The sequence below is a fragment of the Ipomoea nil genome, unplaced genomic scaffold (assembly GCF_001879475.1).
Source record: "Ipomoea nil cultivar Tokyo-kokei standard unplaced genomic scaffold, Asagao_1.1 scaffold2167, whole genome shotgun sequence".
NCBI lineage: Eukaryota > Viridiplantae > Streptophyta > Magnoliopsida > Solanales > Convolvulaceae > Ipomoea > Ipomoea nil.
Window position 1 is genome coordinate 556,969 of NW_017618595.1, and position 14,021 is coordinate 570,989.

At 37.2% G+C, this 14,021-nt stretch overlaps 2 protein-coding genes across 2 annotated transcripts; both read right to left on the minus strand.

Annotated features, from left to right (window-relative positions):
- Positions 1-266: 266 nt before the first annotated feature.
- Positions 267-1,292, minus strand: LOC109150020 (uncharacterized mitochondrial protein AtMg00810-like). The gene is made up of 3 exons (XM_019297997.1): positions 1,161-1,292; positions 803-977; positions 267-664 (listed from the first exon to the last, which is right to left on the minus strand). Exons 1-3 carry the CDS (start codon positions 1,290-1,292, stop codon positions 267-269), a joined length of 705 nt encoding a protein of 234 aa, XP_019153542.1.
- Positions 1,293-2,954: 1,662 nt separating this feature from the next.
- LOC109150021 lies at positions 2,955-4,601 on the minus strand. The gene is made up of 2 exons (XM_019297998.1): positions 3,560-4,601; positions 2,955-3,463 (listed from the first exon to the last, which is right to left on the minus strand). Exons 1-2 carry the CDS (start codon positions 4,599-4,601, stop codon positions 2,955-2,957), a joined length of 1,551 nt encoding a protein of 516 aa, XP_019153543.1.
- Between the last annotated feature and the right edge of the window lie 9,420 nt (positions 4,602-14,021).

The following is a 14,021-nucleotide window of genomic DNA, read 5'->3' on the forward strand; positions in this document are numbered from 1 at the left end:
AATTGCAATACAAAAGACAAAAAAAAAAACCCTTCCATAAAGAAGGACTACCCTTCGTCTATGTGTTCTAATACCCCCCCGTAAGCTGGCATATACAAGTTTTGTATTCCCAGCTTAGACACATACAGCCGAAACTGTGGAGCAGCCAGTGCCTTGGTGAAACCATCAGCCACTTGGTTTTCATTTGATATTGGTAGCAGTTTTATGAGCCCTTGCTGCAGCTTCTCTCTCACGACATGACAGTCTATGTCGATGTGTTTAGTATGTTAGTGGAAAATGTGGTTCTCGGCAGTGGCTATGGCCGAGTTATTGTCACAGAATAGGGTAGCTGGCTTGTTCATTTCCACTTGTAAGTCTCTTAGAAGATATCCAAGCCATTGTATATCACATGTTGTGGCAGCCAAGGCCCTGTATTCAGCCTCGGATGAGGACCTCGAGACTGTGTTTTGCTTCTTTGATTTCAATGAGACAAGAGCATCACCTAGAAACACACAATATCCAGTGATGGATTTTCGGCTTTCACTGCATGCTGCCCAATCCGAGTCTGAGAAAACCTTCAGATGCAGCTGTGAATCTTTGGAGAAGAACAGACCTTGTCCTGTTGAGTGTTTGATGTATCTCAACACCCGGTGTGCAGCTAACATATGCTTATCCGTAGGAGAGCCTACAAACTAACTTAGTTGTTGAAAGGAGTAGGCAATGTTCGGTCTTGTAGCTGTGAGATACAACATTCTTCCCACCAATCTTCTGTAACTACTAGGATCCTCCAATGGTGTGCCATCATTCTATGACAATTTCAAACCTTGAGTCATGGGGGTGTTTGCTGGCTTACACTCAAGGAATCCTGCCTCATCCAAGATATCTAAGGCGAATTTGCATTGGCAGAAGTTTAAACCACCTTCGGCCCTTTGTGCTTCAATCCCCAGAAAGTAGCTTATAGGGCCTAGATCTTTTATTTTGAATGTGTCATCCAAAAACTGCTTAACAGAATTGATATTTTAGATGCTAGGACTAGCCGCAATTATGTCATCAACGTAGACTAACAAAACAATGAAGCTGTCATTTGTACCTTTGGTAAAGAGAGAGGGCTCAGACTTGGATTATTGAAAGCCAATCTAGACAAGCGCAGCACTAAGTTTTGCATTCCATTGGCGACTTGCCTGTTTTAAGCCATATAGGGACCGAAGTAATTTGCAGACTTGGTTTGGCTTTTCACTTTGGAATCCGGGAGGTAGAACCATATACACTTCTTCATTTAAATCACCGTGTAGGAAAGCATTGTTGACGTCCATTTGATGGATTTGCCAATCTTTGCAAACTGCTACTGCCAGCAGAGATCGAATTGTGGTTAATCTTACCACTGGAGAGAATGTTTCAAGATAGTCTACCCCTAGTTGCTGCGTGTAACCTTTTGCCACAAGCCTCGCCTTGTGTCTTTCTATTGTGCCATCAGATTTAAGCTTAACTTTGAAGATCTATTTGCATCCTATGGGTGTTTTCCCTGGGGGTAAATCAGTTAGCTCCCATGTGTTGTTGTCTTGAAGAGCCATAATTTCAGCACTCATGGCCTTTTTCCAACACTCGTGTTTGGTGGCTTGATTGTATGTTCGAGGCTCTTTGATTGATGAGACTGCCAGAGAAAAACTCTTGTGTGCAGTGGTGAGATTGTCATAAGATATCACCTTTGATAGAGGGTGAGGGGAGGTTCTGTTCTTCACAATAGCATCACAGTAGTAATCTAGAAGTTTGATTGGAGCATTGCGTTGTCTGTTTGACTTTCTGGGTTGTGGGAGCTCACTGGCATCTACTTCCGTACTGCATTCTTCACCATCACCATGAGGGGATAAAGTTCTCATGTCATTAACATCACTTTGGAATTCACATGCTGGTTCATCCAGCTCATGATGCTCAACAGATTCATGCATCCTTGTATTTCTGCTCACATTGTGGCATGGTCCTTCACTGCTATTATCATTTACACCATGCACATGTTCATTTTAGGCATGATTCAGATCTGGAAAAATGATCTCTTCATGAACAGAGATGGGGATATTTGGCAGAGGTGGATTGAGCATAGATTGGTCTTCCATGTGATAAGTATGATCATACATGGGGAAGTGATCTTCATAGATGATAACAGCTCTTGATATAAATGTGGTTTTGTCCTGCAAGTCATACAACAAATAACCTTTGATATTAGCAGGCATACCAATGAAAATACATCGTCTGCTACGGGATGCCATTTTATGTCGAGAGTGAGAGGGGGTAGCTGCATAACTCAAACATCCAAATACCCTGATGTTATCAAGATTTGGCTCTCTGCCATGCATTTTCTGGTAAGGACTTATCCATTCAGTAACGGGGGATGGAAGCCTGTTAATAATATATGTAGCATATATGACACATAAACCCCAGAATTCAAGAGGAAGCTTAGCCTGAAATCTGAGAGCTCTGGCAACGCTTAGAATGTGTTGGTGCTTGCGTTCAACCACCGCATTTTGTTGAGGTGTATGAGTGAACGAAGTTTGGTGGACTATGCTATTTTCAGCAAAAAATTCTGTCATCTTGAACTCCAAGCCATTATCTCTTAGAATAGTCTTTATAACCATTCCATGTTGAGTTTGTATCTGTTTATGGAAGCTTTTTATAACTGCTCTTGTCTCGGGCTTATTCTTCATTAGATGAATCCAGGTGTGTCTTGAATAATCATCCACCATGGTTAAAAAATACCTTTCTCCTCCCAGAAAAGGACCCCAGATGTCTACGTGGATCAATTCAAAACAACAGTTTGATGAGGTGCTGCTTAGAGGAAAAGATAACCGCTTCTGTTTTGCATAATGACACACATCACATGGCATATGCTTGGAATGAGAGGTAGTTATGCTCTTTATAAGACGAATTTTATTAAGGGGAAAATGCCCCAAACGTTTGTGCCAAAGTACATCACTATCACACTACAAAACAAAATGTTTACAATGGTTAATCTCTGGTGGTTGAAGCAGCAGATATAGCCCTTTATCTTCATTAGCAAAAACAGTGGTCTTCCCAAGATTCCGAAGTAGACACTGGCCATAATCAAATATCAAAGAGTAAGATGAATTTTGAAGCAATTTGCTAACTGATACAATATTAAATTTAAACTCTGGGATATGCAAGGCATTCTGCAACCATATGCCATCTGCTAACTTGATGTTTCCTTTATGTTGAACTGTGATTGCCTCCCCATTTGGTAGGTTTACCATAGCTCCTTCAATAATATGATAGTCATCAAAAAATTCGCGAGAGCATACTATATGATCAGTAGCTCCCGAATCTAATATCCATGTAGAAGCACAAAGGTTGACAGAATATATGTGAGAATTTAAGCTGTAATTGCCTTCATTATGTGACTCTGCTTTGTCGAACTTGGGGACCAAAGAGACTACTGCAGTCATAGAGGAAGGGTTCTGGCTCTGGCTTTGCCCTGCTTGAGTTTACAGAAGGGATATGAGCTTCTACAACTGCTCAGAGGTCACCAAGCTATCTTCTGAACTGGCAGCTGCTATGGTGTGCTGTTTACCTCTTGATTTGAACCCCGGTATCCACCTCGGTGGATACCCGTGCTTCTTATAGCACTTCTCTATGGTGTGTCCCATCATTCTGCAAAAGGTACATTTGGCATTTTTATTTCCACCATTGTGGTTCATATTCTTCTTACTATTGTACTGGTTCACCATGGCAACAATCTCTTCTGTAGTGGCTTGATTGTTTTGAACTGCATTGGCATAATTGATTTCCAGGCTTGGATTGGTTATGTTCAGCTGTCTCTCGAATTTCTCTGCCATAACAAATATTTTGTGCATTTCTGGTAGAGGATCCAGGACCAGGACATTAGATTTAAGTGAGTTGTAATCCTCAATCAGTCCCTGAAGGAACCGGATTATCTGATCGACCTCACGATCTTTTCTTACTTCATCGATCAAGTTGCACGAGCAGTGAGGGTTACATTTGCAGATCGGAAGCGGACGCAACTCATTCATCTCCTCCCACAGAGATTTGCTCTTGGTGTAATATTCATTCACGGACAGATTCCCCTGCTTGAGTCCGTAAATCTCGTTCTGAAGGATCGAAATGCGATGCGGATCGCGCTGCGAGAACAGCTTCCTCATATCGTTCCAAACGTCCTTCGCGGTCTCCATGTACATCACACTTTGGGCGATCGAAGGATGGATAGCTTTGAGAATCCATGCCTTGATCATTAAGTTGCACCTCTTCCATGCGCCATAGTGAATTCGATCTCTGTCCGGCGTCTCAATGCTACCATCAACGAGAGACCATTTGTTCTTCACTTCTAATGCAACTTGCATAGAAATGCTCCATGATCCGTAGTTGACACTCCCTACAAGAGGTGGACTAACCAGTACACTGTTTGGATTTTCATTGACGTTGAGATAGAAAGGGTTCTCCATGTCTTCAAGTTGGTTTCTCTGTGAAACACTTTGCAGAACTGCAGCTACCGGTGGCGGATTCATCGATGGAGCTCGAACTGGATTCGCCGGTTGCGATTCACCGTTGCTGGAGACTGCTGCAGCATAGGTGGCCCTCCATGGCTCTGATACCATGATGAGAAAGGTTTAACACAGTGTTTAGAACGGAAGCTTGTGAATCATTTCTGGTAACTGCTTTGGTGAACAAGAAAAGAACAACTAACTGTTCTGAACAAAGATGACAGAGCCTATATACAAGCTAAGGGGAAAGATTGGGCGCCAAAAGCCGTTGCAACTAATTGCAATACAAAAGACAAAAAAAAGCCCCTTCCATAAAGAAGGACTACCCTTCGTCTATGTGTTCTAATAATTTTCTTGCCAATCACCTTATGGCCTAGTGGCACGAAGTGGCACTCTCCCATATAGAAGGTCATGGGTTCGAGTCGTGGCACTCTCTCATATAGAAGGTCATGGGTTCGAGTTTCGGTGGGGCAGTGTAATTATGAACAGATACAGAATTGTAAAGTACTCAAATAAAAAAGAAAAAAAAAAAAAACCCATACATTTTCTTCTTCTGTGAATAGTGGGTGCTGCTAAGAGTCCTATAGAATGCTTGAGGTTGAAGGTGAAGGGATTATGTCTTCCATGGAATAATCAGAAATGCAATAAAGTTTGCCAGTCTGATGGGTATGAGGTCTCTGCCTCGATTTCATCTGCACCTGCATCAAGGATGGTTGCTTATCTACCAAAAAAAAAAAAGGATGGTTGCTTATAACTACCTTATCTAATATTGCATAGCTTCCTTCAACTTCAGTGTTATATATATATATATATATATATATATATATATATATATATATATATATATATATATATATATATATATATATGATCCATATATATAGCTAAATAAATAAAGGTCATAAATAATATAATCCAAACATGCATGCATGGTGGAGTTTTTCTTTTCTGCTTTGGTAGCAAGCAAGCTCCGATCCTCTCATGTTGTTTGGATTTGGTTGTTATATTTATATGCATTAACATGTTGTGTGTTTCGTATTCTTGTCAGAAGTTATGCAATTTATATATCGTGTCGAATATTGTTCACTGCACCAATTAATGTTCCAGGATGCCATTCTCTTATAGGATCTCCAAGGTATATAATTTCCCTTAAAGATATTGATTCCATTAGGAGATCTGAAAGTCTCAATGCCTAACGAGTAATTACGACCATTAACTAATAGCATCAAACAATAAAATCATAATTACAACACAAGTTATAATTCAAATAAAAATACATTAAGAATTATAGAACTAAGCACATAGGTTCATAAATACTTTCACCCAAAAATCTCTAAATTAAATTAGCCATGTGAGTTTACAAATAATCTAAAAGAGTAAAAGAATTAAAGCAAGTAATTCTCCTAAATATCCTTAGCTTTCTTCTAGCTTCCCAAGACAACTTGTAGCTCTCAATTCTCTTTTTTCATATCTCCTCAATTGAGCATAATTTCCCTAGGGTTGAACAAAGATGGGTTATTTATAGTTGAAGCTCAATACGAATAAATTAGGAAATTCCCACACAACTTTCCAAAATCTCACCCAATGACGTAGGTCTGGTTTGCAAGCTTATTTTGACCCTTTTCGCTTCTGATATAGGCTTTGATGTTTTTATATGAGTTGTAGTCCTTCGTGTCTTCTGTCCAATGACATAGGAATCACTTCATTTGGATATTTCAAGGGTGAGATATGGTCCAAAAATCAAATTGTCGCCAATCTGTGCGAGAATCTTGCTCTTGTGAAAAGTGATGAAATTTCACTGAAAATTTTGGATGCGTCAAGTTTTTTGCTGAGTCATAACCTCTTAGGTTGTAGCCCTTCGAGTCTTCTTTCGAATGGCGCAAGAATCACCTAAATATGACATTCCTAGAGTGAGATACGATTAAAATACTAAGGTGTCGCCAAATTCAGCGGGAATTACAAATCTTTGGTCTTTTGCTCCACTTTTTCCCTGTTTTGTTCTTGTGATCAAGTCCATTGAAAGTACTAGTCTTTCACTCTCTTTGAAGCATTTTAGCCACCTCCTTAGCTTCACCTTGACTTTGTTTTGGCTCCAAACTCGTCCTAAAACTTCCATTGCTTTTGCAATTGATCTACAATGGTTCGAAAACACTAACAAACACTGATAGGAATATTTTTGTAAGTTTTAATGAAGCCAAATGTACTTTAGATCCCCTTAGTTTTTAGGTCTTTGAGTATAAGCATCATAAATCAGAATAGCGAATCAAAAGGAATCTACCATAGGAAGAACAAAATTAATTTGAGAAATTAATTTTGGTCCTACGAGTATTCATCCGAGAAAGAAGCATAAAGGAATGGCGTTGCAAAGAATGACCGGATGAGCCTAACGGTGAAATGGTAGAAGTCCTTACTCAAAACGATCACACTTGAGATTGATTTCCCCCAAAGACTTATTTTTTACTAGTCAAATTTTCGGACAAGCACGATGTTCACCAAGGAGCACAATGCTACCAAGGAGCACAATGCTATCAAAAGAGCACAATGTATTAAAAAGAGCACGATGTGTGCTGACAAGCACAATGTGTGCTAAGGAGCACAATGTATCAAAAGGAGCACAATGTATCTAAAGGAGCACAATGTTCTACAGGAGCACAATGTGAACAAGCACGATGTGTCCGAAAGAGCACAATGTGACCAAATCAGAAAAGCACAATGTTCAAGTCAAAGGAGCACGATGTTCAAAGTCAAAGGAGCACAATGTGGCAAAGAAGCAAGATGATCAGAAATTGAATCAATTCGAAGGAATTTATTCCAAGTCTACCCACATGCCACAAGAATCCAAAATTGCTTGAAAGACATTTGATCAGAACGGAAAAATATTTATGAAGACATGAATATAAAAACTTATCCTAGAAATTAATTCTATCAGATGAATTTATTTCAAAGATACGTTGGATATTTAATATGACAACAAAATAATATTTTGAACAAATCAATTGGAGATAAGATATTATTTTGTCAGGCAAGTTGACAATCAAATCAAAATTGAAGACCTACTATTGTCAACAATATCAGGCTATGAAGATTCAAATTTCAAATATCAAATTATCCCACTCCAACGGATATATTTGATTGCCTATAAAAAGCCATGAAGACTTGAAGACAAAAAGTGTGTGGAACAGAGGTGAACAAGATAGACACGAGATAGAAGTGCAATACACACGAAAATACAAAAAGTGCAAGTGCTCAAATATTCTTAGAGACTTAGTCTGAATAGTCTCAAATCTAGTTGGAGAGAGATACAATTACCTTTGTATTTGTAATTGTAAAAAGAGTATAGCTGTGTGCAAAATACTCTAGTGAGTGTAGCTGTGTGCAAAACACTCGTAGTTGCTAAGTGTAGCTGTGTGCAAGACACTTAGTTGGCGTTGAGTATAGCTGTGTGCGAGATACTCGGAGTTGAGTGTAGCTGTGTGCGAGACACTTGGAGTTGGGTGTAACTGTGTGCAAGACATCCGGAAGAAGTGATTGTGTAGCGCTTATTCACTATTGTAACTATGTGTGCAAAAATAGTGAATTTCTCCTAGACGCGAAAGGAGAAAAGTGAACTAGGAAGATTACGCCACTTCTGAACCACTATAAATTGCCTCTCTCATTTACATACCGCACTTACATAATTTGCTCTATCTATCTATCTTATCCGACTAACCCATTTACTATTCACAATCAATCTTAATCGTTCGGGTTTAGTGTGTTTTCACGTATGCATGTGATTCAAACTTCTCAAGCTTAAATATTGAATTATTCTAAGCAAGTTTGACGTGTTGCATGTAACATTCATCACACGGTCGACGTGATACGATATTTATTTACAATCTTGAATATTGTTATTATATATTGAGTGAACCATCTCCTTTATATATTCAAGATCCCTCTGTCACTTTATTCATCTTACATGCGTATTTAATTCATTAATTGGGCATAACTCTTTACATACTACCTTTTCCGCTGTGCAGTTTAAACTTGCTCTATTTACTTGCTACTTAGAGTTGAAGTTACCAAAGAGTTATTTAATTTGTTAAAAAGTTTAGAAAATCTATTCACCCCCCCCCCCCCCCTCTAGACTTTCTACCACCCTATCGGGACCAACAAACACCGTAAAACATTTAAATATAGTGTAAAATCATATCTTAATGAGAAAACAATGGAATTTTGCATTTAAAGTAACATTTTCATGAACTTAAACCTCACAAATAGATTCAAACTAACACTAGAAACATATACAATTTGGCTCACATTATAATACACGTAGTATTGGGTTATCGATCCATAGGGAAGTGAGGTATTAAGAACTAGCTACTAATTTATTCACGAGAATATAATCGTAACGAAAGACATGATGGTTGATTAATTGCAAAACTAAACAAAAGAACAAATATGCACGTTTGGGAAAACAATTGAGAAATAGCTAGATTCCTGGGATTCAAGTATTTATTCACCTAGTGCCAAATTCAAGAACAATATTAAAATCTGAGCTTAACAAGTGTGAGAATGCAAACGGTAGATAGAGTTACTCCTGTAATCCCTATCATATGTAAATATTTACTCCCGTGATATAAACACCCAACAATAAAAGAACAAGAATTCATGATAAATCCCTAATTACTACCATTTCCCAATGTGCAACAATCAAGAATTAAACTCTGATCCATAACATATTTTCCCTCTCCCAAGGTGCAACAGTTAAGTGCAATTGTGTGTGCCCTAAATTATGCCCAACTCCTGTTGTGACACAGAGAAAGCTATGAAGCAAGTAATTACGGGCGTTAACTACTTGCATCAAACAATAAAATCACAATTGCAACACAAGTTATATCCCAAATAAAAATATATTAAGAATTATAGAACTAGGCACATAGGTTCATAAATACTTTCACCCAAAAATCTCTAAATTAAATTAGTCACACATGGCTAATATGCAATACATAGCAAATTAGAGTTTACAAATAATCTAAAAGAGTACAAGAATTAAACCAAGTGATTCTCCCAAATCTTCTTAGCTTTCTTCTTGCTTCCCAAGACAACTTGTAGCTCTCAATTCTCTTTTTTCTTGTCTCCAAAACTAAGCATAATTTCCCTAGGGTTGAACAAAGAAGGGCTTTTTATAGTTGAACCTCAATAGGAATAGATTAGGAAATTCCCACACAACTTTCCAAAACTCGCCCAATGACGTAGGTCGTTTGCAAGCTTATTTTGACCCTTTTCCCTTTTGATATAGACTTTGATATCTGCATAAGAGTTGTAGTCCTTTGAGTCTTCTTTCCAATGGTGTAATAATAACTTCATTTAGATATTCCTTGGCTGAGATATTGTCCAAAAATCAAACTATCGCCAATCTGTGCGAGAATCTTGCTCATTTGAAAAGTGATGAAACTTCACTGGAAATTTTTGATGTGTCGAGTCTGGGAGTCGACGCGTCGAGTTTTTAGCTGAGTCATAGCCTCATAGGTTTTAGCCCTTCGAATCCTCTTTCCAATGGCGTAAGAATCACATGAATTGGACATTCCTAGAGTGAGATATGATCGAAATACTAAGGTGTCGCCAAATTCAGCGGGAATTAAAACACTTTGGTCTTTTGCTCTACTTTTTCCCTATTTTGTTTGTGTGATCAAATTCATTGAAAGTACCACTCTTTGACTCTCTTTGAAGCATTTTAGCCACCTCCTTAGCTTCACCTTGACTTTGTTTTGGTTGCATTGTTACATTTATATGTATTAACATGTTGTGTGTTTCGTATTCTTGTCGGAAGTTATGCAATTTATATATCGGTGTCAAAAATTATTCACTGCACCAATTAATTTTCATTACTTTTTATAAAAATATTCAGTTGTACGTTTCTTTTCCAATAAGATAAATAAACTTAATTAGATTTCTCATTGTTGATCATGTCAAACAAAGAAAATCAAAGATTACTTATGTTGTGTGAAACTTAGAACCTTGTTTTTACAAGTCAATACTCTAAACCTAACATTTTTTTTTATGGATTATATTGATGACATCACATCGTGAGGTATAAGTGATGTCAACATGGGCCAGTTTCAAAATTGCCACTTATAAATACTTCACTTACTGATGATATAGTGACAGCATTCCCATTATTTCCCCTAAGCAAAAACCCTCTTTTGTTCTCAACTACGATGGCTTCTTCTTCTTCTGTTCATTTGGAAACTCGATCTTCTCCAAATACACAATCAACTATCTTGGAATGCACAATCAATCATTTCAAAATGCATAATTTTAATTATCGAAAAATCATCACGTTTTTTCTTTTCTATTCAGTTCTTGATTATTCTAGATAGATGGGCGAATGAAATAATTAGTCCGCATGTTAGTTCTGCAAGAGTAATTCGATGACTATCATAACTTTCCATTTGCGAGAGCCACTTCATGTCACTAAACCACTTCATGCATGCATGGTATGTGGAGTTTAATTTGTCTGCAGCTTTCAGTGCTTTGGTAGCTGGCAAGCTCCTCGATCTCATATTGTTTGGATTTGGTTGTTAAACATGTATGTTGTGTATGTGTTTCGTTTTCTTGTCGGAAGTTATGCAATTTCTGATCTGTGTTTTCGTTCTAACCTATTTTTATACATATATCGTGTTGAAAACTGTCCACTGCAACAAATAATTTTTTATTTTTTGCTATACGCACGTACAAATATTTAATTTGTGTTACGAAAACATTCAGTTTCTATCTTCGAATACGACGCTAGTTGATTAACATAAATGAGAAAAACAAATAAAGCTTAGCTTGGGTAGTAAGTATGTGAGATTATAAAAGGATCTGTGTTTATTAATGAGAATATATAAGGCAGTGTATAAATATATGAGAGGAGAAATAGAGAGAAGTTACAACTACTGACTAGTCTACAGGAACATATTTAGAACAACTAATTAAACACAAAATAGTATTAATCACATATATGCTTAACATAGTACACAATTTCCTTAAAATTGATTCACTTTGAAAAAGATGGAAGATGATGATAAGTAAAAGAAGACGATAATGAATATAATCATGCATATAGTAATGAATTGAATAAATAGGTAAGTAGATAATGGTGAAAATGTGATTATAGTAATATATATCCAAATAGATAATAGATGATTCTGTTTTCCATTTAAAAAATAATTTTTAATATAGTTTTCTAGCTTTCTAGAAAACTGGAATTGTTTCCTATTTTTAAAATGAAAATATGTGATGTACTAGTAAACATGTTTTCTATTTTTTTGCTAGTGTACACGAGTGAAGCGTTTTTAGGCTTATTTTGAGATTTGATTTGCATCCCTCTGTGCATGAGAGAGAGTATCTATACTATTCAATTCAACGTGCATCTAAAAGGCTCTTGTATATATAGTGGTGCAAGCCCATACATTCTCCAAATCAAGGTGGAATAAGTGGTTTTACAAAGCCTTTTCACCTTAGTTTTCCAACTCAAATAGATATATTTTAAAAATCAATTTTTTATTCACTCATTACCCGTTTAGGTCAAAGCCCACTAATAGCTCACCTTCAACCCTTTTTGCCAACCAAAATCATAGTTCAAACGGCTATTTTTGAACGCTAATTTATATTTATATAATAAATAATTTAATGTCATGCATTGTGGGATTGAATAAGTGCGAAATGAGGGTTTAAAAAAAAAAACAACAATAAAATTATATTCAGAAAATAACAATAAAAATAATTGAATTGGCTTAAGGAAAGAAAATGTTTGTCGTTATTGTCTAGAAATAGTTATAGCCAAGTTAGGCTTTACATGCATAAAACAGGACATTGACTACGCCTTTGGTCCAAGCTACCCAACCTAGATATATAGTCCAATTTAATTAAAATATACTCCGAATCTAATCAGTTCATGACTATTATGGAAGTCTCTCATTTCATTATATATTTACTATTAAATAAAAAATATTTTAAACAAATTTGATATTCTAAGGGAGTATGAAATTGACGATTTTAGGGCAACTTCAATAGGAATATTTTTTTGTGATTTTCAGGTGTCAATTAGGAAAGAGATGAGAGAGAGAATAAAGAAAAAGAGAGGAAAAAAATAAAAAGCAGGTCTGAGGAAAAAAAAACAGTTAATGCGCCAGCTGGCGCGTGCACCGCACACGCCTGGTTGGGTGCTGTATGTGCACAAAACGCACCGCACACCACACACGCCTGGTTGAGTGGCTAAAACACCTTAGGGATTTTCTGGGTGAATGTGTTTATGAACCTATGTGCCAAGAGCTTAATTTCTTTAATATATTTATTTCAGTTTTTATTACTTGTGTTGCAATCGCGTATCTTATTGTTGTTGCTAGTAATTAAAGGCCTATATTGCTTGCTTCATAGCCATATTCATGTCTGAACGAGAGTTAGGCATAAATTAGGGCACACTCGTTTGCACTTGAGTGTTGCGTCTTGACAAAAGGCAATTTTGTTAGGGAATTTAATTAATAATTATTGCCAGTTCGAGAGATCGTAGTAATTAGGAATTAACGAATGCCGTTTCTTGTTCTTATTGAGTGTTTGTCGCACGAGAGTGGATATTCACTAGGGATAGAGATTACGAGAGTAATTCAATTCCACATCTGCATTCTCACACAAGTTTAAATTTGAATTAAATATTACATCTTTGATTGGCACTAGGGGATTTAACACTTACAGGGCGTTTGGTTGAAAGGAATTTAAATTCCCTTCCCACTTAATTTACACCTAATTCCAAAGGCCACAAAATTTCCTTGTTTGGTGCAATTCCCCCATTTTCATGGAATCCCCCCCCCCCCCCCCCCCCCCCCCCTCCCACGATTTTAATTCCTGGAATTTTAGGATGAAAAAAAGATAGTAATGAGTCAAAATTACCCCTCCCTTTATTTAACCTAAAATGAATGCCTGACAACAACAATGGACATTTTGGACTTTATACTACTTACTCCCTTTCAATTCCCATGTATACCAAACATTGGAATTGAAATTCCCATTAATTCAATTCCTGTAAACCAAACACTAGAATTTACATTCCACTTTATTCCCAGTAATTCATCTCCCATGGAATTGCAATTCCTTTCCCACGTAATTCCCCCTCTCCAACCAAACGCCCTGTTAGATCCCAGGAATCCTATTTTGCTCTATTGTCTTCATCAATCTGCTTAGTTTATTATTTAGCTATTTTCTCGCTTACAATTGCCAAAATCATCTGTTTTGTTAGGACTAGCTTCACGTGAATAGTCTAGTAGCTAGTGCTTAGTACCCCACTTCCCTGTGGATCGACTACCCGTACTCCGGGTATTTATTTGTTTACAAATTTACTACAATTAGGGGTAGACGAAATCCTCGCCCCGCAGCATCTCGAAGAAATCGAGAGCCAATTCTCGGAAGTAAACTCCATAGGCAACAAAGTCGTCCAAATGGAGAAATCTCTCCTCAATTCTCGACTCTCCGGCAAGAGAATACTCCGATGCTGGGGTGGCGGGGGGAGCTGCATCA